General features: G+C 51.6%; 1 protein-coding gene across 3 annotated transcripts in view; it reads left to right on the top strand.

The window, feature by feature from the left end:
* The window catches only part of RAB11FIP3 (RAB11 family interacting protein 3), an 80,511-nt gene that overhangs the window by 5,575 nt on the left and 49,098 nt on the right, over positions 1 to 25,838 (top strand). For 2 of the 3 annotated variants that reach the window (XM_053957566.1, XM_053957567.1), the window contains exon 2: positions 14,543 to 14,636. In XM_053957566.1, the coding sequence (XP_053813541.1) occupies positions 14,543 to 14,636 (94 nt within the window). Of the gene's footprint in view, positions 1 to 14,542; positions 14,637 to 21,059; positions 21,121 to 25,838 lie in introns of those variants that run through there. The other variant, XM_053957569.1, reaches the window with a different exon arrangement.

Below are 25,838 nucleotides of genomic sequence, written 5' to 3'. Positions count from 1 at the left end.
TGGAATATTTTGCTTGCTTTGACCAAGGGCCCAGTTTTTTCCCCCCAGAAAAATCCTGGCAGGGAATTTGTGGGTTTGGGGAGATTGGGTGGGAGCCCTTTCCTCGCCTCCTCCCTCCTCTCCTCCCTCTTCAAAGGGCTTTAACCACCATCAATAAATAACAGGTCTGTGTGCTCCAGGCGCTCCAAGACAGGAGTTTTTCTTTCTCCCTCCGAGAGGAAAACGCTTCCAAGCCAACATATTTTGTGTAATTTTGGGTGAGGTGGTGGCTGGTTTGCAAATTCCATTTTCAGCTCACTTGATTCACTTATAAATATCCCAGAAGACTCCAAGGAAGAGATGATTCCTGTGCTCCTGGGTTGTTTGAGCTGCTCCTGCTCGGGTTTGGCTTTAAGCTCCTGGGAGTGGTGGGGAGGGCTGGGAGCAGATCAGAGCTGGGCAGAGCTCTCTGGTGATGTGTTTGTGGCTGCAATCAGATGGATGGATGGCTTATCCTGGAGGGATGGAGCTGGCAGGACTGTGAATGCTCAAAGGCTGGGTTTGTCTGCATGGGCTGGGAGGAGGGTGCTGGTGGTAATTTTATCCCACCTACCAGTTTATTAAATCACCCTTTTTATTCTGCTTTGCTCGTGCAGGCTGAGAGTGCAGTGAATGTGGAGTGGGGTGTGGGTTTTTGGGAGAGGGACTGGGGACAAGGGCTGGAGGGACAGGACACAGGGAATGGCTTCCACTGCCAGAGGGCAGGTATGGATGGGATATTGGGAAGGAATTGTTCCCTGGCAGGGTGGGCAGGCCCAGAGCAGCTGTGGCTGCCCCTGGATCCCTGGAAGTGCCCAAGGTGAGCTTGGAGCAGCCTGGGATAGTGGAAGGTGTCCCTGCCATGGCAGGGGGTGGAACTGGATGGGATTTAGGGTCCCTTCCAACCCAAACCATGCTGTGATTTGTTTTTGATCAAGGTTAGTTGTGTTCCTCTGGAATTTGAGTTCATTCCTGCAAATAAAGAAGCTCTGGTTACCCAGGAGAAGGAGAAGCAGCAGTCCCACCTTTGCAGAGCTGGCACGTGCTGTGCTGAGGGAGCACACTGGGGTGTCTGAGGCGTGGGGTGTGGGTGCAGCACCAGGGCAGAGCCCTGCTGGTCCTGGCTGGGCACTGCCTGGGCTGGGACAGGAGCCCCAGCAGCAGAAAAGGGTTCTCACTGTTGGGGTGGAAAGACCTAAAGCCCACCTCATCCCATGCCATGGGCAGGGACACCTTCCACTGTCCCAGGCTGCTCCAAGCCCCATCCAACCTGGCCTTGGACACTGCCAGGGATCCAGGGGCAGCCACAGCTGCTCTGGGCACCCTGTGCCAGGGCCTGCCCACCCTGCCAGGGGAGAATCTCTCTGTAAAGTCCAGTGTAAATCTCCCAGTTCAAACCCATTCCCCCTTGTCCTGTCACTGCCTGTGTACAAATCGTTCTCCCTCTCTTTTTATAAACCCCCTTTAAATACCGAGAGAAGAGAGGTGGATTCACAAGAAGCTTCCTCTCAGGAGCAGAGTATTTCCTAAAGCTGTGACTGATTAAAATTGGATGGGAGTCATCATGATTAACTGATTGGAATATGATAGGGCATCACAACACAGGGCTCATTTGGAGCTGCTCTTGCCCACAGAGCCCTCTCCCAGAGCATTCCCAGGCTGCTGATAGCATTGTGTAACTCAGCCCAGACAATAATTGATAATCATTACAATTGCCCCCAGAATTCCTCTCCACTTTATTCCTGTTTGACTTTCATTTGCTGCTCATCATTGGAGGAATGATCTGCTTGGAACCCAGGGGCTTTTTTTTTTTTTTTTTTTTTTTTTTTTTAATTCCTGGGTTTGGAATTTGCAAAACAAATGACTTCCCTTTTCCCTCAGCCTGCCTGGGCAGGGAGAGCTGCTGCTGGGCCACCCTCGGCATCCCCTCTGCCATGGCACCAACATTGTTCCAGCTCTAGGAATCTGCTGGCAGTGCTTGCTTCTCCCTGTTCCTCATGCCTGGCTCCATCTTTCCATAATTCCTGTGTGGGTTCCTGGCCTGGCACCCCGGGCTGGTCCCTGCTGAGCCCTGGGGGAGCAGGGTGAGCCCTTCCCTCTGTGTGGTTGTGTAAATTCAGGCACCTGTGGAAAATGGAGGTACAAAGCTGCCAGACTGGTTCTGCTGGGCTGGGAATCACTGAGGAGCTCTGGGATCACTGAGTCCAACTGTTCCATCACTGCCAGGGCCACCACTGAAACGTGTCCCCAGGTGCCACCTCCACATGTTTTGTGAACTCTTCCAGGGTTGGAGACTGCACCCCTGCCCTGGGCAGCTGTGCCAGTGCCTGACCACCCTTCCCATGAAGGAATTTTCCCAGTATCCAGTGTAAACCTCCCCTGGCAGAGCTGGGGCCGTTCCCTCTCCTCCTGTCCCTGTTCCCTGGGAGCAGAGCCCGACCCCCCTGGCTGTCCCCTCCTGTCAGGAGCTGTGCAGAGCCACAAGGTCCCCCCTGAGCCTCCTTTTCTCCAGGCTGAGCCCCTTCCCAGCTCCCTCAGCCCCTCCAGGTGTGTTTTGTCACGAGGGCCCTGGGGCTGGTCCCAGGCCTTGCCCCAGTGTGGTCAGTGCCCGTGGACACACAGAGTGACTCTGGCCTTGGGGACTCGTGCATTTGGTACCTGCAGTGACTCTCCCACGTGCCAGAAGCATTCCCAGCTCCTGTCAGAGTGCAGTCCGTGCTCTGAGCTGCTCTCCTGACGAGGTTTTTGGGACATCTGCAGTGCAGCTGTTGGCTGAGCCAGCCCAGTCTGCAGACATTTGTGCTTCCCTCATTGTCCCACGTCAGGCAGAGCCCCCCAAGCTCCTCTCAGCTTTTGTTTTCCACTTTGAAATCTTTGCCATCTTTCAGTCCCTTCCCACACGTGGTGTGGTGCTGGGGGCTGATGCTTTAGGTTCAGGCCTGAGGCCTCCCAGCAGAGACAGGACTGCAGCCACAGTGGGACAAACATCAGGGATTTCCTCAGGCTGCTCTCAGAATCGCTGCTTGTTCATATCTTCGTGTGTCTGTGCTTTGGATCTTCCAATATTTGGGTGGGAAGGGACCTTAAAGCCCATCCAGTGCCACCCCTGCCATGGCTGGGACACGTTCCACTGTCCCAGGGTGCTCCAAGCCCCATCCAGCCTGGCCTTGGGCACTGCCAGGGATCCAGGGGCAGCCACAGCTGCTCTGGGCACCCTGTGCCAGGGCCTGCCCGCCCTGCCAGGGAACAATTCCTTCCCAATATCCCATCCATCCCTGCCCTCTGGCAGTGGGAGCCATTCCCTGTGTCCTGTCCCTCCATGCCTTGTCCCCAGTCCCTCTCCAGCTCTCCTGGAGCCCCTTTAGGCCCTGCAAGGGGCTCTGAGCTCTCCCTGGAGCCTTCTCCTCTCCAGGTGAGCACTCCCAGCTCTCCCAGCCTGGCTCCAGAGCAGAGGGGCTCCAGCCCTTGGGGCATCTCCGTGGGCTCTGGAGTGACTCCAGCTCCAGGTCCTTATGTTGGAGGCCCTTGATGTGCTGGTGGCAGCAGACACCTCCAGGCTGAAAGCGAGCTCTGTATTCACAGAGGAGTCACAGTTCCCATCAGTGGTACCTGGCAGGAACCTTGCTTTAGGATCCCAAAACTTCCAAAGCCAAGGAACAGCCCTGAAGATGCCATGGAGCAATGGCAGTGCCAGCCTGGGCTTTGCATGGCTCAGAGCTCTGCACAAATGGTCTCCTCTCCAAATTATGGGCTCTCATTAGCCTTCCCCTTCCCTGCAGAGCTTTTGCTGGAGTTGCTGTGGGGCAGAGTAAGTTATTAATGGTCCTGTGGGTTGTGGGGGGAGGGAGGAGGAGGGGACGTGACCAAGGAGAGCCGTGGGGACAACTCCTCCCAAAATGCCACTAGTGCCGAGCTGGAGGGCTCAGTGTTGGCCCCATGGGGAGGGAGCTGGAAGAGCCCAAATCCCTGTGAGTGCTGCTGGATCCTTCCCTGGCACACAATGTCCTGCTTTTGGGGCTGGGCTGGGCTTTTCCTGCAGGGAGGTGGGGATGTCAGAGCCCTGGTGGGGCAGGGATGGGGCCAGCACTGCTGCCACGAGGGCTCCTCGTGGCTGTGGCCTTGGTCCAGGCACTTCATTCCTGATTTTGGTCAGGGTGTTTCCCCTCTCTAGGGAGAAAGCTGCTCTTGAAGCAGGGAGCTGTGGAGGCTGCTGTGGAGACAGGCTGCTGGGAGGCTTCTCCCATCCAGCTCCTTCCAGTGCCACAGCAAATCCCCTTTTCCCAGTGACTAAAGTGCCTTTGCTCCCTGTTCCCACGTTCTGTGATCCTGTCGAAGCTGAAGCACTGAGGGACAGTGGTTTTTGCTGGGCATTTGTGTGCTGGATGAAAAGACATGAATTTCTGAGTTCTTTGTGTGTCCTGGTGTGTCCCAGCTCCACGTGGCATGGGCTGGTGACAGCTCTGGGGATGTCCTGTGGGCTGTCAGTGTCCCACGGGGGGTTACACCTTTGTGTCCAGGCTGAATGTCCCTGTTTGGCAGCGTGGTGAGCAGCCTCAGAGCACCCCGATTTATTTGTTTTTAATAACACGTTGCAGTTTTCCAGAAGGGAGAGCTCCTGTTCCCTCTGTGCAGTGTCCCGTGGTGAAATGCCAGTGGTGTTACGTTGTGTTTGAGTCACTGCTGCTGCTGGAAGGGCTTTTCAGCCTGTTCCTGCTTCCTCCTGTCCCCTGAGGAGGAGGAGGAGGAGGAGGAGGAAAGGCAGAGGGAGAGGAGCTGCTGTGGGAGCTGCGTCATCTGGCAAGGCCCAGCTGTGGAAAATCCATTTGCCAGAGTCCAGTGGGAAGCTGGGCTCCAGCAGGATGTGCAGAAGTCCAAGGAGCCCAAACCAAGAGTTTTTAGAGAGAAGAAGCTGCTGGGGCAGGAGGCAGAGGGTGAGGCTGCTGTGGGCACGGGGCTGCTCTGCAATCCCACATCCCAGACAAACACAGCACAAAATCCCCAAGCAAATGCAGAAACCAGGGGCTGCCTGAGGGGCTCTGCTTGCAGGAGGGGTGCTGTACTGAAAGTCTCCTGGTGGGGAAATAACATCAGGCCCAGCTTGGCTGTAGAAGCTGATGGGGCCACTGAGGCTGCCTTTGGCTGGGCAGGGATGAAGAGGCAGCTGTTGCCTCCCTTTTGCCTGGCCACATTCCTTGTTTTTTTCCAGGGGAGTGGCTGTTCTTCACCCTGCTCACTCTGTGTGTGTGTGTGTGTGAGGAGTTTACAGCTGGGGGTGGAAAACAAAATTTGGATATCCTTGTGGAATTTATTCCCTGTGCTTGCTAAATGGATGCAGCAACCAGCTAATCCTCTCCTGGCTGCTTGGAACTCTGGGCCTACTGTCCTGGAAGGGAGGATGCAAAGAGCAGACGAAGGTTTGTGGAACCTTCCCTGAAGGGTCCATGGGGAATTTTGGAAGCTTTGGTTTTGAGCAGGAGAGTGCTGGAGGTCTGGGTGTGGGACAGGAGCATTCTGGAGACCTTGGTTTGGAGCAGGAGGGTTCCTGGTGTGCAGCAGGGAATTCTCTTGTGCTCTGAGCTGCACCCCCAGGCTGTGTGAGCATCCATGCCGTGGTGGCACCGTGGGTGAAGGAGGGCTGCTGGTGGCACCAGGTGGGTGCCTGTGCAGGGCAGGCCTTGGCTGCCAGCCTGGCACACACCTGCAGAGCCATGGAGCAGATGCCAGGCCTCTGGCACCCCAGGTGCCATGGGGGGTTCTTTGCTTGCTGTGGTGATGCTTCATGCCCAGTGCTTACAGTCCCTGAGGTCCTGGGCTTCCCAAACTATGCATGGCATCTCAGCCTCTTCTGCTTTGCTCCAGGAATCTACCTCTGAGCCTTTGATCTGTTCTGGGCTCTTTTTCCCCCTCTGGCACGTCTGCTGTGTGTCCCTCACACAAACAGCCCTTTCTGGAGCTGCCTGAAGGAGTGGCAAAAGGAGGGGAATAACCTGAAGCAGCTCTGAAAAAGAAATGAGTCTTTATGCTTTGCTGGTCTCTGGTTCAGGCTTGTTTGTGGTACAATGAGCTTGGTTTTGCCAGGGTGGCAGGCACAGCAGGGCTGGGCCAGGCAGGTTCCTTCTCTCCTGCTCAGCTGCTCCTGTTTGCAGCTTCAGCTCTGCTGCCCCAGAGGCTCCCTGTGCCCCCAGAATCCTGGCATTTACAAGCTGAGAGGAGCAGCTCTCTGCCCCCAGCACAGAAAGGACCTGGAGAGAGTCCAGGGGAGCCCACGGAGATGCCCCAAGGGCTGGAGCCCCTCTGGAGCCAGGCTGGGAGAGCTGGGGGTGCTCACCTGGAGAAGAGAAGGCTCCAGGGAGAGCTCAGAGCCCCTTGCAGGGCCTAAAGGGGCTCCAGGAGAGCTGGAGAGGGACTGGGGACAAGGCATGGAGGGACAGGACACAGGGAATGGCTTCTCACTGCCAGAGGACAGGGATGGATGGGATATTGGGAAGGAATTGTTCCCTGGGAGGGTGGGCAGGCCCTGGCACAGGGTGCCCAGAGCAGCTGTGGCTGCCCCTGGATCCCTGGCAGTGCCCAAGGCCAGGCTGGACGGGGCTTGGAGCAGCCTGGGACAGTGGAACGTGTCCCTGCCCATGGCAGGGGTGGCACTGGGTGGGATTTAAGGTCCCTTCCCACCCAATAAATTCAGTGATTCCATGACTGTAATCCATGTATGAGTTACAGCCTGTACATTGTGCCTTGGGGAGGGTGAGTGTGCCAGGCCAGTGGGAGGATTCATTCTGGGATGTGCCATGGATGTTTTGTGCTGCTTTCCAACCTGGAGGGGAGCACAGGGATGCAAACACCAGAAATCCTGGATTCACACACTTAGAAATCCCGGGTTTCTGAGCCTGGGCAGCCTCTGGAACCAAACAGCCCCACCAAACAAACACCTGGGTTTGCTGCAGGCCACTTTGCACAGAGCCACACCAGGCAAACATTCAGCATCTTAAAATGCCTCATCCTTGGTATGTGACCTCCTGGTGTGTTTGATTGCGTTGGGGTTTGTTTTTTTTTTGTTCAGATCAGCTCCAAACCCTGGGGAGGATCCGTGTCCCTGTTCTGCTGGCCAGCCCGGGGTGGCTCTGTGGTGGCCCTGGGCTCTGCTCCCAGGGTAGCTCCACGCTCCACCCAGGTGTGTGTTTTATCTCAGCAGTAACCAGGCTCTAAACATTTTTTCTTTCTTGATTGAACCCGGCCTCCTGCCCCTGAGCCGTGTTTGGAAGGGTAAGAACAGGTTTCCCTTGTCATCAGAGGAACAAAAGCTAGAAACAAAGGCTTGGAGGGTGGAGGAAGAACCCTCTTCAAGTTCATTAAACAAATAAATGTTTAGAGTAGAGCATCGTGGCTGCTGAAGCCTTTGAGCACTTAGGGAGAGACAGGAAATCTGGAACACTTGAGACAAACAATTAAATTTGGATTAAAACCATCTCAGCGTAACTTATATTCCTGTTAATGTTTCCAAACCATCCTTGAAGTTGTTTGTTTAAATACATTTTATGCTTCAGTGGCAACAATTGAGGGATAATTTGGAAATGTCACTCTTGGCATTTAAGAACACACTCAAATACCACAAACTGAGGCTCCTGAAGCCCTGCTGAGCATGGAGGTGTTCCTGCCTCCAGATATCCGTGGAGCTGGTGGGGTTGGTCCAGAAAGGTCCTGTACACACCAGAGGAATTTCTACCTGCAAGGAAAATATCCCAAAATTCCAGATGTGAGCGCTGCAGGTGGTGGAGATCTCTACAGTTCAGCTCCAGGCTCTGCACTGGGGCCTGGCTGGATGTGTTTGTCCTGCTTTCTCGTGGATGGGGGCAGGAGGGATGTGGGTCCTCAGGCTTTTTTGGCTGCCAGCTCTTTAAAACATACTCTGGTTTTTTTTTCCTGCTTCCTGGTGAATTTGGAGTGTTTGAAGGAAAGTCTTCTCCTCTGCAGCTCCCGATGCGTGGAGGGGATCTGGTCCTCAGCATCAGCTCTGGGCTGGTTCTTGGCTCACAGCTGGCTTGGAAATCTCTTCCTCCCCCTTCCAAAAGGGAAAGATAGGAGTTTGGTGGGGGAGTGGAATTCTCTCCTGCCCATTCTGTTTTTTGCATCTCTCCCCTCTGGCATTTCCTGCAGAAGGAGCCTGGGAGAGGCTTTGGGGTGAGAGTTTGGGGGAGAAACTGCCCCAAGGAGGTGATGAACAGCAAAAGCTGTGGCAGGCTGAGAAACTTTTCTCTTGGATTCCTGGGAAAAAGGAGGATTTGTTAGGCAAGTGGCTGTATTAAATGGCAAGGATCTGGTCTTCCTGGGAAGAAGATCTGTCTTCCCCTTGGGAACTTGCTTACTTTGTTTCTTCTCTCTCTTGGTTTGTGGGTGATCTCTCTCCCATTCCTCTGTTTTTAATACTTGCAAGCTTATCCTTACCATAATTATCCCCCTCCTAAATACAGGAGATTTATTTCCCTTCTGCCTTAAATAGTAGCTTTGATTATTCCTCTGTGGCAGGAAAAGATGAGAACAAACCAGGCTGAGGCTTCCTTTGTCTCCTTCTGAGGAAGGTGTGTGGAACCTGCAGTGCTGGAGCCCCGGCACGAAGGGATGGGAGGGATGAGCTGATCTCTAGGCAAGATTAGGGAGGGAATTTGCAGAAAACATCTTCACCAGGGTTGCTTTAAACAGAGCCCTGAGCAGGCTCGATCTGCCTGCTGAGCTCCTCCTGGAGCTTTGGGAAAGGCTGGGAGAGCAAAATCCTGGCAGCAGCCCTGGGTCAGCGCTGCCACTTGTGAAATAAATAATGCAGTTCTTGCACTGCTTACTCACAATTGGCCAGGGCTGCTCCCTGTAATGAGATCCTCCCCTCGGGGGTGTTTTAAAGGTTACTTAATTAGGTGTAATTGCAGCAGAATAGAAACCTGCTTTGAGGTTCTGAGTGCTTTGTGGAGTGCCAGCTCCTTCAGCAAGTTGGGGAGTCAGATGCTATAAAGAGGGCTGGAGCCGGGGCTGTCTGCCTCCCCTGGGCCTGCCTGTTTATGGTGATGAAGCCACAGAAGTGAAGGGCTGGGAGGGTGTTCCTGGCTTTGGGAACGGTGCAGCGTGAGCTGTGCTCGCCCTGTCAGGCTGGTAACGCTCCCTCAGCACCCAGCACGGGGGATGGATGTGCTCTGACCCCAGAGAAATGCTGCATTAGCAGGGATCAGTGCATTTCAGCTGATCCCACTGCAGCCCATGGGTTTAGGGAGTGTGGGATCTGAAGAGAGCTCTGTGGGGACGGCTGTGTCTTTGGCATGGCCCCTTTGGTTTGGCTGCAGGAGCATCAACAGTGCCAGCATGTTTCACCCAAAGGTGAAAAAAGGATATTCTGTCTTCTGTCATCAGCATTTAAAAATATTACACATTTTCTGTGAAAGGATTGGTTTAGCTCTCAGAGGCAAGTTGGGTTTTTAGGGACAAATGAGTGCTTTGGCTCATCCCCTTGTGTTGAACACGGAGTGTAACCATGAGGGGTTTATGCAGCGTGTTCTCACTCAGGTGAATTCCGGTGGGCCACTCCAGGCCACACACCTGGCCAAGCAGAGAGGAGAGCAGCTGCTGTGAACCCTCCCTCCTTTTTAGTGCTAAAAACCCCTCAGTTTGGCACTTCTGCCAATCTGGTGCTCATCCTCTCTCTGCTTGAGTTCAGGGGTGGTCTCACTTACAGTGCTGTTCCCCCCCAAAGATACAGGATGTTCAGAGCAGAGCTGGGCTTCTGCCAGTCAGGGGAGAGTAATTAAAGTTACATGAGAAGAACTTGGGTTTTCATGTCCTGTCTCAGCAAAGCAGGACACCAGGACCTTTTACTTTTCCCTTTTTTTCCCTTTTTTTCCCTTTTTTTCCCTTTTTTTCCCTTTTTTTTTCCCTTTTTTTCCCTTTTTTTCCCTTTTTTTTCCCTTTTTTCCCTTTTTTTCCCTTTTTTTCCCTTTTTTTCCCTTTTTTTCCCTTTTTTTCCCTTTTTTCCCCTTTTTCCCTTTTTTCCCTTTTTCCCCTTTTTTTCCCCTTTTTCCCCCTTTTTCCCCCTTTTTTTCCCTTTTTCCCTTTTTTTTTCCTTTTTTCCTTTTTTTCCTTTTTTTTGCCTTTTTTTGCCTTTTTTTCCTTTTTTTTTCCTTTTTTTTGCCTTTTTTTTGCCTTTTTTTTGCCTTTTTTTTTTGCCTTTTTTTCCCATTTCCCCTCCACATTTGCTTGGGTATTTGGGGGTCTTTATCAGGAATCTGTCAGTATTCATTCCTCCTCTTTGTCTCCTTTGGACTTGCTCCCAGACTCTGTGCAGATTAAAGGAGCCTGAGAGTTGATTTTATTCCCAGGGCTGCACATGGCAGCACCATCCCTGTGAGACACTCCATGATTTGATGCTCTGAGCTCCACCAGCTCTTCTTGGGGGGTGCCTGGCTGCTGTGGCCACTAGAAATCTCCCACCCCCCTTCACCCTCCACAGAATGTCTTTTTGGGATCTGCTTCAGCCCTGACCTCTGCCAGGATATGAGGGAACGCTGCTGGCAGGCTCAGGGGCTGCAGGGGGTGTTGGCTGCCCAGCACAGCCCTGAATTCCCTCAGGGATCACACCTAAAACAAGCACAGTGGATATTCTGTCCTGCTGAATCCATCTGCTGTGTGGAGGAGACATGGGGCATCCATAAGGATAAAGAGGAGAGGCCTAGAGCTTCCTTTTCCTTTTCTAAACAGGGAGTTCACAGCTGGGGAATCCTTCACCTCCGTGGGAAACTTCCACTGCCAAGTCTTTGTGTGTGGATTGGAATGTGGAGTTGTCACTGTTGGGGTCATTTGCTGAGCTGAGTTCAGTGCATCAAAGCAAGGAAACTCTTTTTGTGCTGTGAGGGGCCCCATGGCATTGCAGGGTGGGTTCTGAAAGCTTCCGCAGCAAAATCTTTGGGGTTTGGAGGTGAAGCAGCCTGGAGTGTGCAGAGGATACAGGGGATGTGGGAGTGGGGATGCTGCCAGGAGTCCTTGTTGTGTTGTTGTGACCTCCCCGCCTCGTCCCCATCTGCTCCATGTCGTTTTCCAGGAGGAATCCCTTGGTTGGGCCGTGTCCCTGGCCCAGGGGTGACCAGAGCCCCCCTGGCACATGCCACCCCTAGCTGTGCTCCTGCTGCTGTGTGTGTGCTCAGCTCTAGGCAGCCTGGCTGGCTTCAAGCAGTTTAAACCTCTCACTTTCCAGCAGGATTTAAGTCAGCTACTTAAGCCACCTCATCCTCTTTCACTCTTTAATGCTCTGTGTTTCAGCTGCTCGGGCTCCAAGGAGGGTTTGTAACCAGCCAAAGGCACACACAGGAAGCAAAACATTTATTTGAAGTGTTTCTTGCTGGCCAAAAGCAGGACTGTGGCTTCTGTCTCGTGGGTTGAGCTTGGTGTTCAGTTTGGTGGAGTGTTCCTGTTTGGTGTTGTGCCAGTAGGAATGTGGTGAGAGCTGCTGTGCTCAGCTTCAGCTGAAACCCTCAAATCCGTGAGCTCAGGGCTGCTCACATTTACTGCATGGATCTAAAGCAGTTTGAGCCACAGTGCTGGTGGCTTTCCCAGCTGCCCTGGTAAGGTACTGGGTTTAGCCCAGGCATCAAAGTGAAGAAATGAAGAAAATTATCCCAGGGTGCTCCAAGCCCTGTCCAGCCTGGCCTTGGGCACTGCCAGGGATCCAGGGACAGCCACAGCTGCTCTGGGCCCCCCCACCCTGCCAGGGAACAATTCCTTCCCAATATCCCATCCATCCCTGCCCTCTGGCAGTGGAAGCCATTCCCTGTGTCCTGTCCCTCCATCCCTTGTCCCCAGTCCCTCTCCAGCTCTCCTGGAGTCCCTTGAGGCCCTGGAAGGGGCTCTGAGGTGTTCCTGGAGCTTCTCCTCTCCAGGTGAGCACCCCCAGCTCTCCCAGCCTGGCTCCAGAGCAGAGGGGCTCCAGCTCCATTGCTGGGTGATACTTGGTGAGAGGAGTCCAGGAGCTGTGGGGACCAGGCAGGCACAGCAAATATTCTTGTTTTCTGTACTGTGGGTTCTTTGGAGTGTCAGCAGCCACTCACCTCAGCCTGGTGGTAGTGTCTCAACTGGTAATGGTGATTTTAAGCCTGGCCAGCAAATACAGGCAGGTTTGGATCAGCACAGACTGATGCAACTTCTTCACTGTGTGCCTTTCCTTGTTTGTATCCATAATGTCCAGATTGGGAACTTTTCAGAACCATTTCCCCCTGCCCACAGCCCCAGTTAAATACATTTTTATTTTTTCTCTTTTGCATAAAGATATGCTTCCCTGTCTGTCCTGCCTGAGCTCTGGGTGGGTGAGGTGCCCTGCTGTGGCATTGGCACCAGGGACTGAAGCCCTTTGTGGTCCTGAGGAGATGAAAACCACAGAAACTGTAATTTAGAGTGTGTCATGCTAATCCCTTATAGGCCTATCAAGTCTGATTAAACATCACTTGCCTTTCTGTTATCTCTGTACACAGATAACAAATTAAGTGACAGTTTAATCCAGGCAGCTGCCAGATACATTAACTGGAACCGACACATTCCTACGAGTTGTTTTTATTAGTCTAAAATACCTTTGTTTAACATACAAGAAACCTGACTCACCCAAGATGATGAGTGCCGTGTGAGTTTAGGAGGTCTGTCTGCCAAAAAAAGCGCTCTAGAAAACTGCAGAAGGTGTTTGTGTTGTCTTCTCCCATTCACAGAATCTCAGGTTAGCTTGGGAAGAGCTCTGAGATCGAGTCCACCCCGTGACCCATCCCTGCCTTGCCACCAGCCCAGAGCCCTGAGTGCCATTTTCAGGCTTTCTCTGGACACCTGCAGGAATGGGGACTCCAAACCTCTCTGGGCAGCCCCTTCCAATGCCTGACCAGCCTCTCTGGGAAAAAATTCCTCCTGATGTCCAGCTTGAGCTGGAGGTGGGCACAGCTGTGCCCTGGGGGATTTGGGTTTCCTCTCGTGGCACTCCCACAGAGGCACAGCCTGCAGTTCAGTGACAGGACCCAGGGAAGGGCTGGAGCTGGGCCAGGGCAGGGTCAGGCTGGATTTTGGGAAAGGTTCTTCCCCCAGAGGGTGCTGGGCACTGCCCAGGCTCCCCAGGGAATGGGCACAGCCCCGAGGCTGCCAGAGCTCCAGGAGTGCTTGGACAATGATCTCAGGGATGCCCAGGGTGGGATTGTTGGGGGGTCTGTGCCAGGGCCTGGACTGGAGGATCCCTGTGGGTCCCTTCCCACTCAGGATATTCTATGATTCCTGGGTTTTATGGTCTCAGCCCTGTGGGTTCCTCCATGCCAGTGGAATTTTTGCTGCTCCTGTGGGAATGTGGGACGACCAAAGCACATGGACACATGAGTGAACAGCTCCAGATGTGTAGCTCTAGTGCTGTAGATGTGATTTTCCTATAGAAACACACAGGTGGCTTTCAGAAAACCAAAAAGAACTCAAACCAGCCCCCCCCCCCCCCCCCCCCCCAGTGCTGCTGCAGGGTGAGCAGGGCAGCTCCAAGCTCCACGGGCTGGGGGCTGAGTCTCCTTTGGGACCTTTGTGAAAGGAGAGGTTTGGTGATTCACCAGCTCCTTCCCCAAGAGCAAACTGAAACCCCAGTGAGTCAGAAGGTTGTGCTCAGGAGAGCTGCACAAATGCAGCCCTGGAGACTCCCTCCTGTGCATCAGGAAGAGGAGGAGGAGGAGGATGTGTGTGGCAGGTGAGGGCAGCACTGGGCGCAGCTCTGGAGTATGGAGCTCACCTCTCTCACCTCACCAGCTTCCTCCTGGGCTTGTTCCTCGGCTGAAGGACGTGCTGCAAAAATAGACAAAGGTGCCTCAAAAGCTCTTAAAATGAGAGATAAATGTCTGGTTGTCTGAGCTTGAGAAGCATCTGGTGTAAAGGATTTTCTGCTCATGGCAGATTGGAAGGAAGGAAACAAATGCACCTTTTTGAGGCACTTTGGGCCCTGTGGTTTTGTCCTTTTTCCATTCTCTTTGAAAGTCCCAGACCATCCTCAGCACTCCCATCCCAGCCCTGGCCAGCTGACGTGATTCCCTCCCCCTCAGGCATTGTCTAATTGGGAAAATGTTTCAATTATACGGCCTAAATTTGTAACATGGAGCAGTTCATTATCACCGAATCCCCTTAATTGGGCCCTCCTACCAGGCAGCCTATTACAGAGTTTCCCAATTAAGGCAGGACCTCTTTAAAACCCATAAAAATAAACAAATCCATGGCAAAGCAGGCCCATGGTACAGGAGACACTGCCCAAAGTGCTGCTCCGAGGCTAAGCAATAGTTTCAACAGCAACCAAGTCCTAATTAACCCCTTTGTACTGATTACTTATGTTCCCTTCAAGGAGAACAGGCACAGTTTGGGGTCAGCTCAAGAAATTAATTGCTATTTTCTCAAGTCTTTTTGATAAAGAGGAAAAAGTTGGTTGCAAGGTGTTTCTGTGCTGGAAGCTGCTGTTTCCTGCAAGGATTCCACAGGTAATGCTGCTTTTTTTTGCTTGCAGGTAAAGGACCTAACAAAATACCTGGATCCCAGTGGATTGGGAGTTATCAGCTTCGAAGATTTCCATCGGGGCATCAGAGCCATCAGAAATGGAGGTGAGTTTCCTGCTGTGCTCTGAGTGAGGATGGGAACAGGCCAAATTTAACACCACGGTTGAGCTGAGAAGATTGCTTAAAGAGAAGGAAAAGCTTGGGGAAAACCATCTGGGTTTGGTTTTCTGAGAGTTCCTGCTCTGTGCTGGGTGGAGGGGAAGGGGGAGAGGTTGGGGACATTTAATAGGGGTTGGAAAAGGGGGTACAGCAGTCGTGGTGGTGGTTCCATGTTTGGCTGTTTATCAGGAAAGTTCCTTCCTACAAAGAAACATCACTGGGAGATCCCTTCTGGTTTGGTGTCTCTCACCTGTGGTTTTGGGGGTTCTTGCTCTGGTGGAGTGGCTGCCATGCTGCTGGAGCTGGCTGTGTGCTGCTGGCCCTGACATCTTCCAAACACTGGCACTGAGCATGGAGTCCTGGAATGGTTTGGCTTGGAAGGGCCTTGACACTCATCTCACGCCACCCCTGCCATGGGCAGGGACACCTTCCACTGGAATGGAAATTACCATGCCTTTACCAATTTACTGATGAATTTACCAATGCATTTATAACCTTCACTCCAAGTGTTGGGAGGATCAATGTGCTCAGATGGCTTTTAGCAAGCAGCACATGAAACCAGAACTTTGAACTCTCTGGCTGGAGTCAGGATGATCTTCCAACAGTCCAGTGCCAATCCCCACGTGGCTCCTGAGGGCTTCCTGCAAGTGCTTCCAGAGCAGTAGCTTGCTGAATTGTGGAGTATCTTACTGGCTGGTTGCCATTTGAACCCCTTTGCTGCAGAAAAAGTGGTTTTTCAGTTGTTTTTTCAGTTTGGGATTTCTCTCAGAGTGTCAGAGGGTCATTTTGGGCCAGGCATGTTGTTATGGGCAGGGTGTGAGAAATCTGGGAATCTCCCTTCTGAGCAGCTGGAGTTCTGAATGTGCAAATGTGAATTATCATCCTTGCACAATAGTCAGCTCTGCTCAGAGATGCTTATCTGGGATTCCAGCCCTGCTGCCAGCCCTGCCCATGGAGTGTGCTGCAAGGATGGGGAAGAGCCATCCTTCCCATACAAACTGTGCTGTCCCAGGAGTAAAAACCCCTCAAAGCAAAGGTTTCTCCTGTTCTTCTGTCAGTTGTGCATCCCTTCTCCTTCTCCCCAGTTCCACCCCCACTTTATTTATTTATTTACAGCAAGGGTGCTGAGGCCCTGGCACAGGTTACCCAGGGAAGCTGTGGCTGCCCCTGGATCTCTGGAAGTGTCCAAGGCCAGGTTGGACAGGGCTTGGAGCAGCCTGGGATAGTGGAAGGTGTTGGAGTTGGGATGGGATTCAAAAGTTACCCAAAGTGGAGTAAGGCGTGCCCAAATGCTGCAAAAATGCAGCTGCAGAAAAGGTGATTGTGGGACTGGGACTCTCCAGACCTTGGGCTCCTCTCACTTAGAATCCTGGAAGCACAGAATATCCTGAGCTGGAAAGGACTGAGGGGATCATCCAGTCCCACTCCTGGCCCTGCACAGACCCCCCAACAATCCCACCCTGTGCACCCCTGACACTGCTGTCCTAACACTTGCAGCTTTGAGCTCCCTTCCCACCCAAAGCACTCCAGGATGATTTGAGCTCAGGACTGCAGTGTTTTATGGCAGCTCCCAAGTTTCCTGGTGTAGCCTGACCAATTCCCAGCTGCCAGGAAGCAGGAGGAACTGCAACACACTATTAATTTGTAATAAATTGCTATTGGAGTAGAGCGTTTGTGAAAGCCCAGGCTCATGTTTCTCCTCAATAATTCATCCCTTTGGTGTTGTGTTCTATTAATTGAATGGGAAAAGCAGATCCAGGCAAAGCTTTTAGGGGCTCTATTTATTAAATTTGAAAGAGATTGATATGTGTTTATTACAGTGGTTAGGAAGGGCTGAGCTCTCTAACAACACACGGCATTAAATGGTTGTAAAAGAAGCCCAGGGCAGGGAGCAGAGGAGGTTCTTTGAGTCTCACAGCTAAGCATTGCTCACATTGAAACCATCTGAAGGATTTGCTGCTGCTCTTGAGACAGTCAATATATTGATCATCCCTTTGTAACCAGAGCAGAGGTTATGCTGCTGCTGGGTGTCCCTTTTAACGAGGTCTATTAATTAGCTGGGCCTATTTTTAGTCAGGGAATGCTCTACTGGATTTCTTGGTGCTGTGAAATTCTTGGGTCAGTCATAGAAGTGAGTGCTGCTGTCAGCTTGGACCTTTTGGTGTCTGTGTTAATGCAGGGTTTGTTTCTGAGGATGTCCCACTCTTCTCTGCCTCTCCCCTCTCTGGAGAATCCCCTCAGGAGAGCAGCTGGGCTGTGCCTGGAGCCTGGCAAAGTGAAGGTGCAGTTACACACCCAGCCAGATTTCCTCAGTCACCTGCATTTCTCACAACTGCTTCGTGTCCACTTGGCCCTTCCATGCAGGATGCTGAGCTCCTGTCCTGTCCCTGTGCCAGAGGCATGTCCCACTCTGAGGAGCAGGCTGATGCAGGGCTGCTGCTGCTTGCTCTGCCTCCAGCCCGGGGCAGCAAGCACTGAAGCCCTCACACAGAGCCCCAGTGCCACCTCTGCACTGCCATGGGCCAGGTAATGCTGACTGTGAGGGGCAGAGCAAAGGCTTGGCATTTGAGGCTTTAAGGAGAGGTTTTAGCCACTTGTGGCTGCCTCCTGGCCTCCCCACAGTGCAGGCTGGATGGGACAGCGTGGTTCTCATGGATGTAGGGTTTTTTTAATGCCTGCAGTGTGGCTGGCCAAGGAGGGCTTCCAGAGGGTTTCCCTGCTCTGGGAAGTGCTGAGCCCGTGGCTCTCAGGTGCCTGAGCTCTGTTCTCAGGCCTGGGGCTGTGGGGACAGAGGAGCTGCTGGGACAGGTTCAGCTCCCCGTGGTGTGCTCTGTTCCAGCCCTTCCTGCTCTGGGATCCCCTGTCCTTCCCTGCTAGCCTTAGATAGCCTTACAAAGAAGACTAGGCCAAAGAATAGGCCAAGAAGCACTTCTGGTGTGCTGTAATTGGGAAATAGTTGGCTTCTGATTGTGATGGCATGAATTATAACACCTGTATTGTCTCGCCCTTCACATGAGATTAAAAATGGAATAAAAGTTTTTAAAACACCTCTCAGTTGCCCCATGTCTGAGTCAGAAAAAGGCTTAGTCTGACAGGATCCCCTTGTCCTTCCCTGCTCCACAAGGAGTGGCTTGTCTGCTTTTAAAATCTGTGTGCATGGTGCCTGAGTGACTGGCCAGTCTCACAGCAGAGGGGGAAATGTGGATCCAGCACTGGCAGCATGTCAGGGGGGATAAATAACTCTGAGAAGTGGAATTTTACAGCCTTGGATTGTAAAACTTGAGAAACTGATAATGGAGGGAAGGCAGTAAGGAAGTATGATATTTAAAAAAGGTGGGTTTTGAGTCCTGGAGAATTCTCAGCCAGAGGAAGACCTGGTGCATCTGGCTACCATTGTTAGATTAAGTTGTTTTTTTTTTTTTACTTAGAGATGGGGTGACTGAGAGGTGTTTTAAAAACTTTTATGTTATTTTCAGCCTTATGTGAAGGGTGAGACAATATAAATGTTATAATTTATGCTATTATAATCAGAAGCTAATTATTTCTTAATTATAATACATTATAAGCATTTTGTGGTCTATCAGGTTTTGTTACACTATACTGTAAATGTCTTAAAGCTAATCATTTAAAATTACTCTTCATGGGTCTTACTACAATGTATCTTTTATAGTTGTATTTCTCTAAAGTATCTGGTTTTATTTGTAAGGTCATTTTTTAGAACTTGTTTCTAGTTCTATTTCTCTCTTAATAATGTCTGTCTCATTCTATGGTATTTCTGAGTTTGTATTTTTTATCTCAAGGTTTGTATACAGATGTGAGCCTTCTGTCAGGCTTTGAGAATTCTCTACAAATTCATTTCCCACATTTCCCTCTTTTTCTTGAATGGAAAAAATATTTCCCACAACCATCACTGAGGTCTGAGGGAAGAGAAGCAGGGAGGGAGCCAGTGTGACTGCTGCACTCATCACAGTGAGGAGCTCCAGCTCATGGAGGATCTCCTCAGGGAGAAACAGGAACTAGGGATCACATCCCAGCCCCTTGGAAAACTCAGCCTGGCAGTAAGGAGCCTGTTTGTATGGCAGGGAGCTGCCCTAGGCTGGGGGCAGTGAGATTCCAGGGGGCTGGAATCACAAGCTGAGGTGCCTGGACCAAGGAGCAGCTGGAGGAGGAGTTTGGTGGCAAACACGAAGGATGGGCTGGATCAGCCCCAGCTGGCTGCAGGCTCACAGCCAGGCCTGTGCTCACCAGCAGATCCTTCCCTTGTCCAGGTATTAAAAACCTTTAGAGCAGACACCTTTTAAATACCTTTTAATACCTCCAGATATTAAAAACCTTTAGAGCTTCAGACACCTGGTTTTTCTGCAGGGTCTCTCAGCACTCAGCAGGACAAACTGAACATCTCTGTGCTCACACTGCAGCTCACAAGGGTAAGGAACAAGTTGTGTCATGCACACACATCCCAGGAGCTACAACATCTGTAACATCTGTCTTCCAGGGAGCAGCCTGCAGGGAAGGGGCTCTGGGGGTGCCCCTGCACACAGGGAGAAGCTGGAGGTCTCAGTTTAGGGATTTCTGTGCCAGGCAGGGAAAGGTGCATTCCTGGAGCTCCCAGCCTCATCCAGCCCTTCTGCCTTGGCTTCTGATCCCTGAACAAAGGGGCCCCTGTGCTCTGAGAACACACAGTGCATCCACGGAGGGATGGATGTGCCCAGGAGCTCAGGGGAGGGCCCAAGGTTGGAAATAGTCACGGCTTTTTTTTTTTTTTTTTTTTTTTTTTTTTTTTTTTTTTTTTTTTTTTTTTTGTTATTGTTTATTTTTTAAATGCTTCAACTAAAAGCCCGTTGGATTTGGGGAGATGGAAAATCCAGCTCAAAAACCAGCACCCAAACATGGAAACCCTAAGAAAGCTCCTGTTTGCAAGGAGGAAGACCTGGGAGACCCCTGGCAGTGCCAGCCTTAGAGGAGCTGGACCACAAATCCCCTGAGCCAAAGGAAAGATACTCCAGGGGCTGAGTAAGAGGCTTGGAGCAGGAGGAGCACCTTCAGCTCTCCAGAGGCTCTTCCAAAGGCTGGCTGGAGGGAAAAGCCTGGAGCTGGGAAGCTGGAGCAGGCAGGGCAGGATGCTGAGTAGCAAATACTGGGCTGGGGGGTCAGGCTGTGGCTCTGCCCCGAGCCTGGGTGGGAGCAGCACACCTTTCCTAATTGGAGCTGAATGAGCTCTTGTGGGGCTGCAGCTCTTCAGTCCTCATCCCACGAGATCCCTGGGAGGATCTCAAGGGATGTTTCCAGGGTTTCTGCTCTCCAGTCCTGGGAGCATCCCTGGGAGGATCCCAGGGGGTATTCCCAGGGTTTCTGCAGCCCTGTCCAGAAAGGTTGGTGAGCTCCTGGCAGTTGAGTGTCAGCTGGGAATTTCCTGAGAGGAAAGCCCACATGCAGCCCTTCTCTGAATGAAGGATGTGAGTGTTGTACCTTGTGGGAAAAATAGTACAGGTAAGAAGAGGCAGAACCTGATCCACCAATTCTTAGGCATTTTTCAAGTAACAAACAGGTGAAACTGAAAGAAAATCCCCTTTTAATTAGAAGCCCTGAGCTTCTCACCTTTACTATTTTCCCCACAGTACCTTAAAGGCTTAGAGCCAGGAGGGAAACTGCACATCAGCTCCCAGAACCAGATCCACTGAGTTTTCCCACGTGCAGGTTGTGCTCCACATTCCCTGCTCCCACTGCTCGGGCTGTGCCTCGGGATCTGACAGTGCTCAGATGCCACCTCGGAGCCCAGCGTGCCCAGAAGCCACTCAGTGCCACTCAGAGCCACTGCAGGGCAGCACGTGGTGGCTCAGGATGGGCCTGGCAGAGCCAGGCTGGCTTCCCCGGTGACCTGGATCCCGCTGGCTCCTGGGGGCATTCCAAGGTGCTGGATATCCCATCAGGGAACCCCTGTTTGCTTTGTGTGGAGGCTTTTCCCCCCTGTGTAGGATCTGCATTGCAGATGGGTTTTGCTACGCAAAAGGAAAGCTTCCCTTGCCCAGGGATAACTCCAGAAGCCAAGCTTGCATTCCCTTCCACTCCCAGTCCTGCAGTTATTTCTGTCTGTGTGCATCCTCCGCGCTCTCTGCCCCACCTGCCTGCTGGAGGTGCAGTGGATTTGCAACAGGGGGTGGCCAGGCCCAGTTGAATATTCCAGGCATTGCTTTTGGGAAGGAAAGCCTTGCCCAAGGCTCAGCAGATGGAAGCAGAGCTCGTGTGCACGTTTGACTAAACTCGGTGAGTATCTGGCACCGCTTTGAACGCTTCCTACGTTCCCCTGGGATCTGCTGATCCCTGGATTCACGCAGCACTGCTGCAGTGGAGACCTCCCCGCTGCTCCTGCCTGCTCCTAACCCTGCCTGAAGCACCATCCACAGGGACACAGCTCCTTTGATGGCTGAAGGTAGGACAGATGCCTCTTTGTGTACAGCTGGCGTGCAGGGAACGGGGGCTGCCATGAATGGGAAATCAAGATTGATTCATGAGCCAGAATAAAACCCAAATTGCTCTCATTATGTCTTCTGCATTTTTTTTTTTTGTCTTTGCATCTTGCTGTGCTCTGGCAGATCCATATGGATGTGCTATACATACTGCTGGTGGGGATAAGGACTTTAGGAAGATGAGTGTTAATTCTGCCCCTGAAAGGAGAGGAGATTTAAATGGCTCTTTAAAATTTATATGGATACTTGAAAAAAATATAATCCCTGTGCTGTTCTTGGGAGCTCGGGATTCTGCTCATCTCTGTGGTGCAGGAGGATGATTGTAGCACCAGGATTGTGCTTGTCAGGTTTGGGGTCCATGTGCTTCTCTGTGCCCCCTTCCGCCAGGGACAGGAGCAGCCAAGGCTTTCTCAGAATTAATTTGGATTTTTTTTTCCCTTGAAATAGTGGTGGTTACAGGATTGTGTTGAAAAATACTGGACCTGCCCATAAAAATGTGTGAGGGCTTTACTGGGGTTCTTTAGCCCCGGGAAAAGGAGGCTCAGGGGGTCCTTCTGGCTCTGCACAACTCCCTGACAGGAAGGTGGACACAGGTGGGGGTCGGGCTCTGCTCCCAGGGAATGGCCTCAAGCTGTGCTAGAGGAGGGTCAGTTTGGACATCAGGAGGAATTTTCTCATGGAAAGGGTGGCCAGGCCTTGGAAGGGGCTGTCCAGGTGGGTGCTGTAGTCCCATCCCTGGAGGTGTCCCAAGGAAAGCCTGGATGTGGCACTCAGTGCTCTGACCTGGTGACAAGGTGGGCACCAGGCACAGATTGGACTTGATGATCTCAGAGGTCTTTCCAGACTCAGTGATTCTGGGATTCTGTTGAGTCTGTAACTCCATGCTCACAGGGAATGGGGAATTAGGAGCATGAGGGATGGAGCTGAGCTGCTTTGGGGTGGTCGCAAGGACCTGGGGTCTGTCTCCATCCCTCTCCTGACAGGAGGGTTGGGTGTATCCAGGGCACAGCCCCTCTGTGAGGGGCTGATGCTCTGTGGAGAAGCAAACAGCAGGAGAACTAAGCAGGTGTGAACCCAGCCCAGCTGGAAGCTGTGCCAGGGAGGGGCAGGACACAGGTACAGCCCCAGGGTGAGGGCATTGAGCTGGGTGCTCCTTTTCTCCAGCCCCAGTGGCCTTGGAGAAGAAAAGTCCTTCTGCTCCCAGGAGCCCTGAAATGCTCCTGTGTGTGTGGAGAACTTTCTCTCCAGCTGTGCAGCCCCCAGGATCCAGCAGATCCTGGCTGCAGACCTATTCCCCATGGCAGGCTGAGCAGGGAGGCTGGGATGAGCAGGGGTCATTTTCTGTTCCCCTTGGAAGCTGGAGCAATTGCTGGGAGAGAGGAGCTGTGGAGCAGCTGGGAGTGGAACCACAGACCACACAGTTCTTGAGCTCTTTTAAGTCCCTGTTTCTGCTGTAATACAGACATAGAATCATTTAGGTTGGAAAAGTCCTTTAGAATCATTGAATCCAACCATTAATGGATCTGATCTAATAACAATATACCAGGGCAAGGACTCGGGTGCTGATGGGGGGGCACTTCTGGCTCAGCAGAACAGTTTTTTCACGTGCATTTCTCTTTTGATTTCCATAAACACTTGTTTGTAGTGAATTCATCCGTGTGGCAGCTGGGTGAAGGGTGACACGGGGGGGAGAGGCTGCTGTGCTCCGGGTGCTCCGTGGCTCAGAGGGAGCTGTGCTTCCCAAAAGCAGCCTGGCAGATGACATACTGCATTGACCTACTTTCGGGAGAGGCGCAGAAGTGTTGGGAGAGCTGTGTCCGTGGGCAGCTCCGGGATGAGAGCAGCAAGGAATGGCTCAAAAATGCTGCTGGGAAATGCTGTGAAGGCTCTGGGGGCCAGGAACGGGAGATTGGCATGAGAATGTCTTGGTTTGAAAACAAAGGTGTCTGCTGAGGAAGGCAGGAGCCTTCCTTGAAGTGGAAAATGTAACCCCCTCTCCCTCTGAATTGTTATCATTTTGAAATTAAGGGGCTCTCAGGCAAAAATATGGGAATAGGAATAACAGTTCTTTACTAGGAAAACTAAAAATACAAATGCAATTGTACAAACACAAAAAAACCCCACTGCCAGAGTCAGAATAGGAGGTGACACCCTGTGGGTCAGGGTGGTGGCAGCAGTGCCATTCCATGGTGGCTCAGCCCTCCTGCAGTGCCAGCTGTGCTTCTGCTGGAGCAGGATCCTGGACAGGGCTGGAGTTTTCCTCTGAAGCTCCAGGGCTGCTGGAGATGGGCCTGGGCTTCCTCTGGGAATGCAGTGGGGCAGAAAGCTGCTCCTCTGGGAATGCAGTGGGGAAGAAAGCTGCTCCTCTGGGAATGCAGTGGGACAGAAAGCTCCTCCTCTGGGAATGCAGTGGGACAGAAAGCTGCTCCTCTGGGAATGCAGTGGGGCAGAAAGCTGCTCCTCTGGGAATGCAGTGGGCAAAGGCTGCTGTGGTGTTCCCAAGGTCAGATTGTATCCAGGTAGTAATGTTTGGCTCCTCCCCTGGGCAGAGCATCTCCCCATGGGATGATGGAATTTTCTCAGCCATGCAGGGACACTCACTGGCCATGAACAGAAGAAATCTCCTGGAGGGAAGATTGGCTGTGGAAGAGATAAAGAAAAAACAGCCCAATGAACAGAAGAGAACTGCCCCAGCTCTGACAGATGGGAACAGAACACACACCCCCAGCTACATCTTCCAACCTAAGACAGAATCTCTGCCCCTCTGAGAATTCCTTCTTTAGGAATCTCTCCCCTTTTATGAATTCCTGCTTTGGAGCATATGCCTGAGAAATCTGGCTGTGTCAGTCACCATCATGGAGTGTAACAGGTCCAAAACACACCCTCGGTTCTGAGGGAATTCTGGTTCAAAGCTGGGATTAAATCCCCAAAGAATCATTGTTGGTTCAGCATTCCTTGGGAGGGAAAAGCATTGCTGTGTAGCCAGATCTCCTGGAAATCAAAGCTAATTCCAGAGTGGAGAGACTTCCATGTGTCCTGAAGTGAAGGAAACCTGTGGTGGCTTTTTGGCCCACAGACCATAGCCCAACCTGATAAAAACAAATCTGATGCTCAAATGAAAACAAATTTTTCTGGGAAATGAGGATAAAACCCACTGCAGGGTGGGTTTTATCAGACTGTCTGTTTCCCCAGGAAGATGAAAACAGGGAGCAGTGCTTCATTGGAGATGTGGAGCAGTTCCTAGTGTGAAAAACATGTTCACTCTCCTGTGAAAATGTAAAAAGTTTAACAAAGGACAATAGGAGCAAGGACCATAGAGCAAAGGTTATTATGGCCAGGTGCATCTGGGCACTCAGCCAAGAGCACCCTGTTACCTTCGGGGACACCCCTTAAATACCTTTTAATTCCATCAGCCTGTTGTATATCCATAGACCCTTATGCACAGGAAACTTTTCCCCAGACTAGTTTACATGTTCCAAGAACTGTTTAGCATGGCTGCTCCTTGGATGCACGTTTTTAGAGCATGCAGATTCCTTGGTTGTGCTTTTAGTCCATTCTTATCACCTCCAGTTTTTGGGCCTTGGTCCACTCTGTCTTCAGATATTGAGTGCTGATAGGTGGCAGATCTGTACAGGTGTCCTCATCCTGTGTTCATGGGATGTTATCCCAGCCAAGCAGGCATTTTAACACAAGCACACTTATTATCAGCTATTGCACTACTATGTCTAAGCTTAATTAACAACAGAAATAAAAACTATATCTTTATAAAAAAGTTTCTTTAACATTACACATATAAAATCCATTTTAATATTTGCAAAAAGCCAATATTATAATATGTATCCATAACATTAACATGTTCTTCTCTGGAGATGATGACTGAAGAGAAAAGAGAGGCAGGTTCTATTGTAAAATGCAGGTGAACCCAGTGAGAAGAAATGCTGATGTCTGACTCCAGTTCAGAAGGCTGAATGATTTCTTTATTATAACTATGCTATAATACATTAATATACTGTATAAAGGAAGATACTAAAACTACATACCTGCTTTTCTAACTACCAAATCTAACTAACTCACAACTTGTGACCCTGTTCTTAAGAATCCAGATACAGGTGGATTGGATTGGCCACCAGGCTCAAACAATCCTCACCAGAATCCAATCAAGCAATCACCCCAGGTAAACAATTCTCCAAACACATTTCACATGAGAAAACAAGGAGCAGAAATAGAAATTGTTTTCTCTTTCTTTCTCTCTGTGCACCTCTATGAAAAATCCTGAGAGAGAGAGAAATGTGCTGCCACAGGTTCTTTTAAATAACATTTCTCCTCTTGGATCTGCTGCCTCTGTTTCTCCGTTGCAGGATTCCCTTTCTGGGCCATGCTGTTTTCCTCCACATCTGGTGCTGGGAATGCTTTTGGGAGCTCGCCTGCGGTTTGGGGAGTGCGTGGGAGGAGGCTGGGCTGGGCTGGGCTGGGCTGGTGGCTCCACGTGGGTGTGGGGGGTGGTTTCTGTCCTGCCTGTTCTGCTGTCTCAGGTTTGGGTGTTAGTCCAGAGTGAGGGGTTGTCAATGCTTGGATCAGCCTGGGAAGGTGGGGAATGTGTCCTTCCTCCTGAGCAGGAGCACCTGGACAGGGCTCAGGAGATCCCTGGCCCAGCTTGGGGGAAGGAAAGGAGCCCAGCGCC

This window comes from Vidua chalybeata, chromosome 16, assembly GCF_026979565.1.
Source record: "Vidua chalybeata isolate OUT-0048 chromosome 16, bVidCha1 merged haplotype, whole genome shotgun sequence".
In the NCBI taxonomy this organism is placed as follows: Eukaryota; Metazoa; Chordata; class Aves; order Passeriformes; family Viduidae; genus Vidua; species Vidua chalybeata.
Note: the sequence above shows the minus strand (reverse complement) of the source record. Positions and strands in the feature narration are given on the sequence as shown.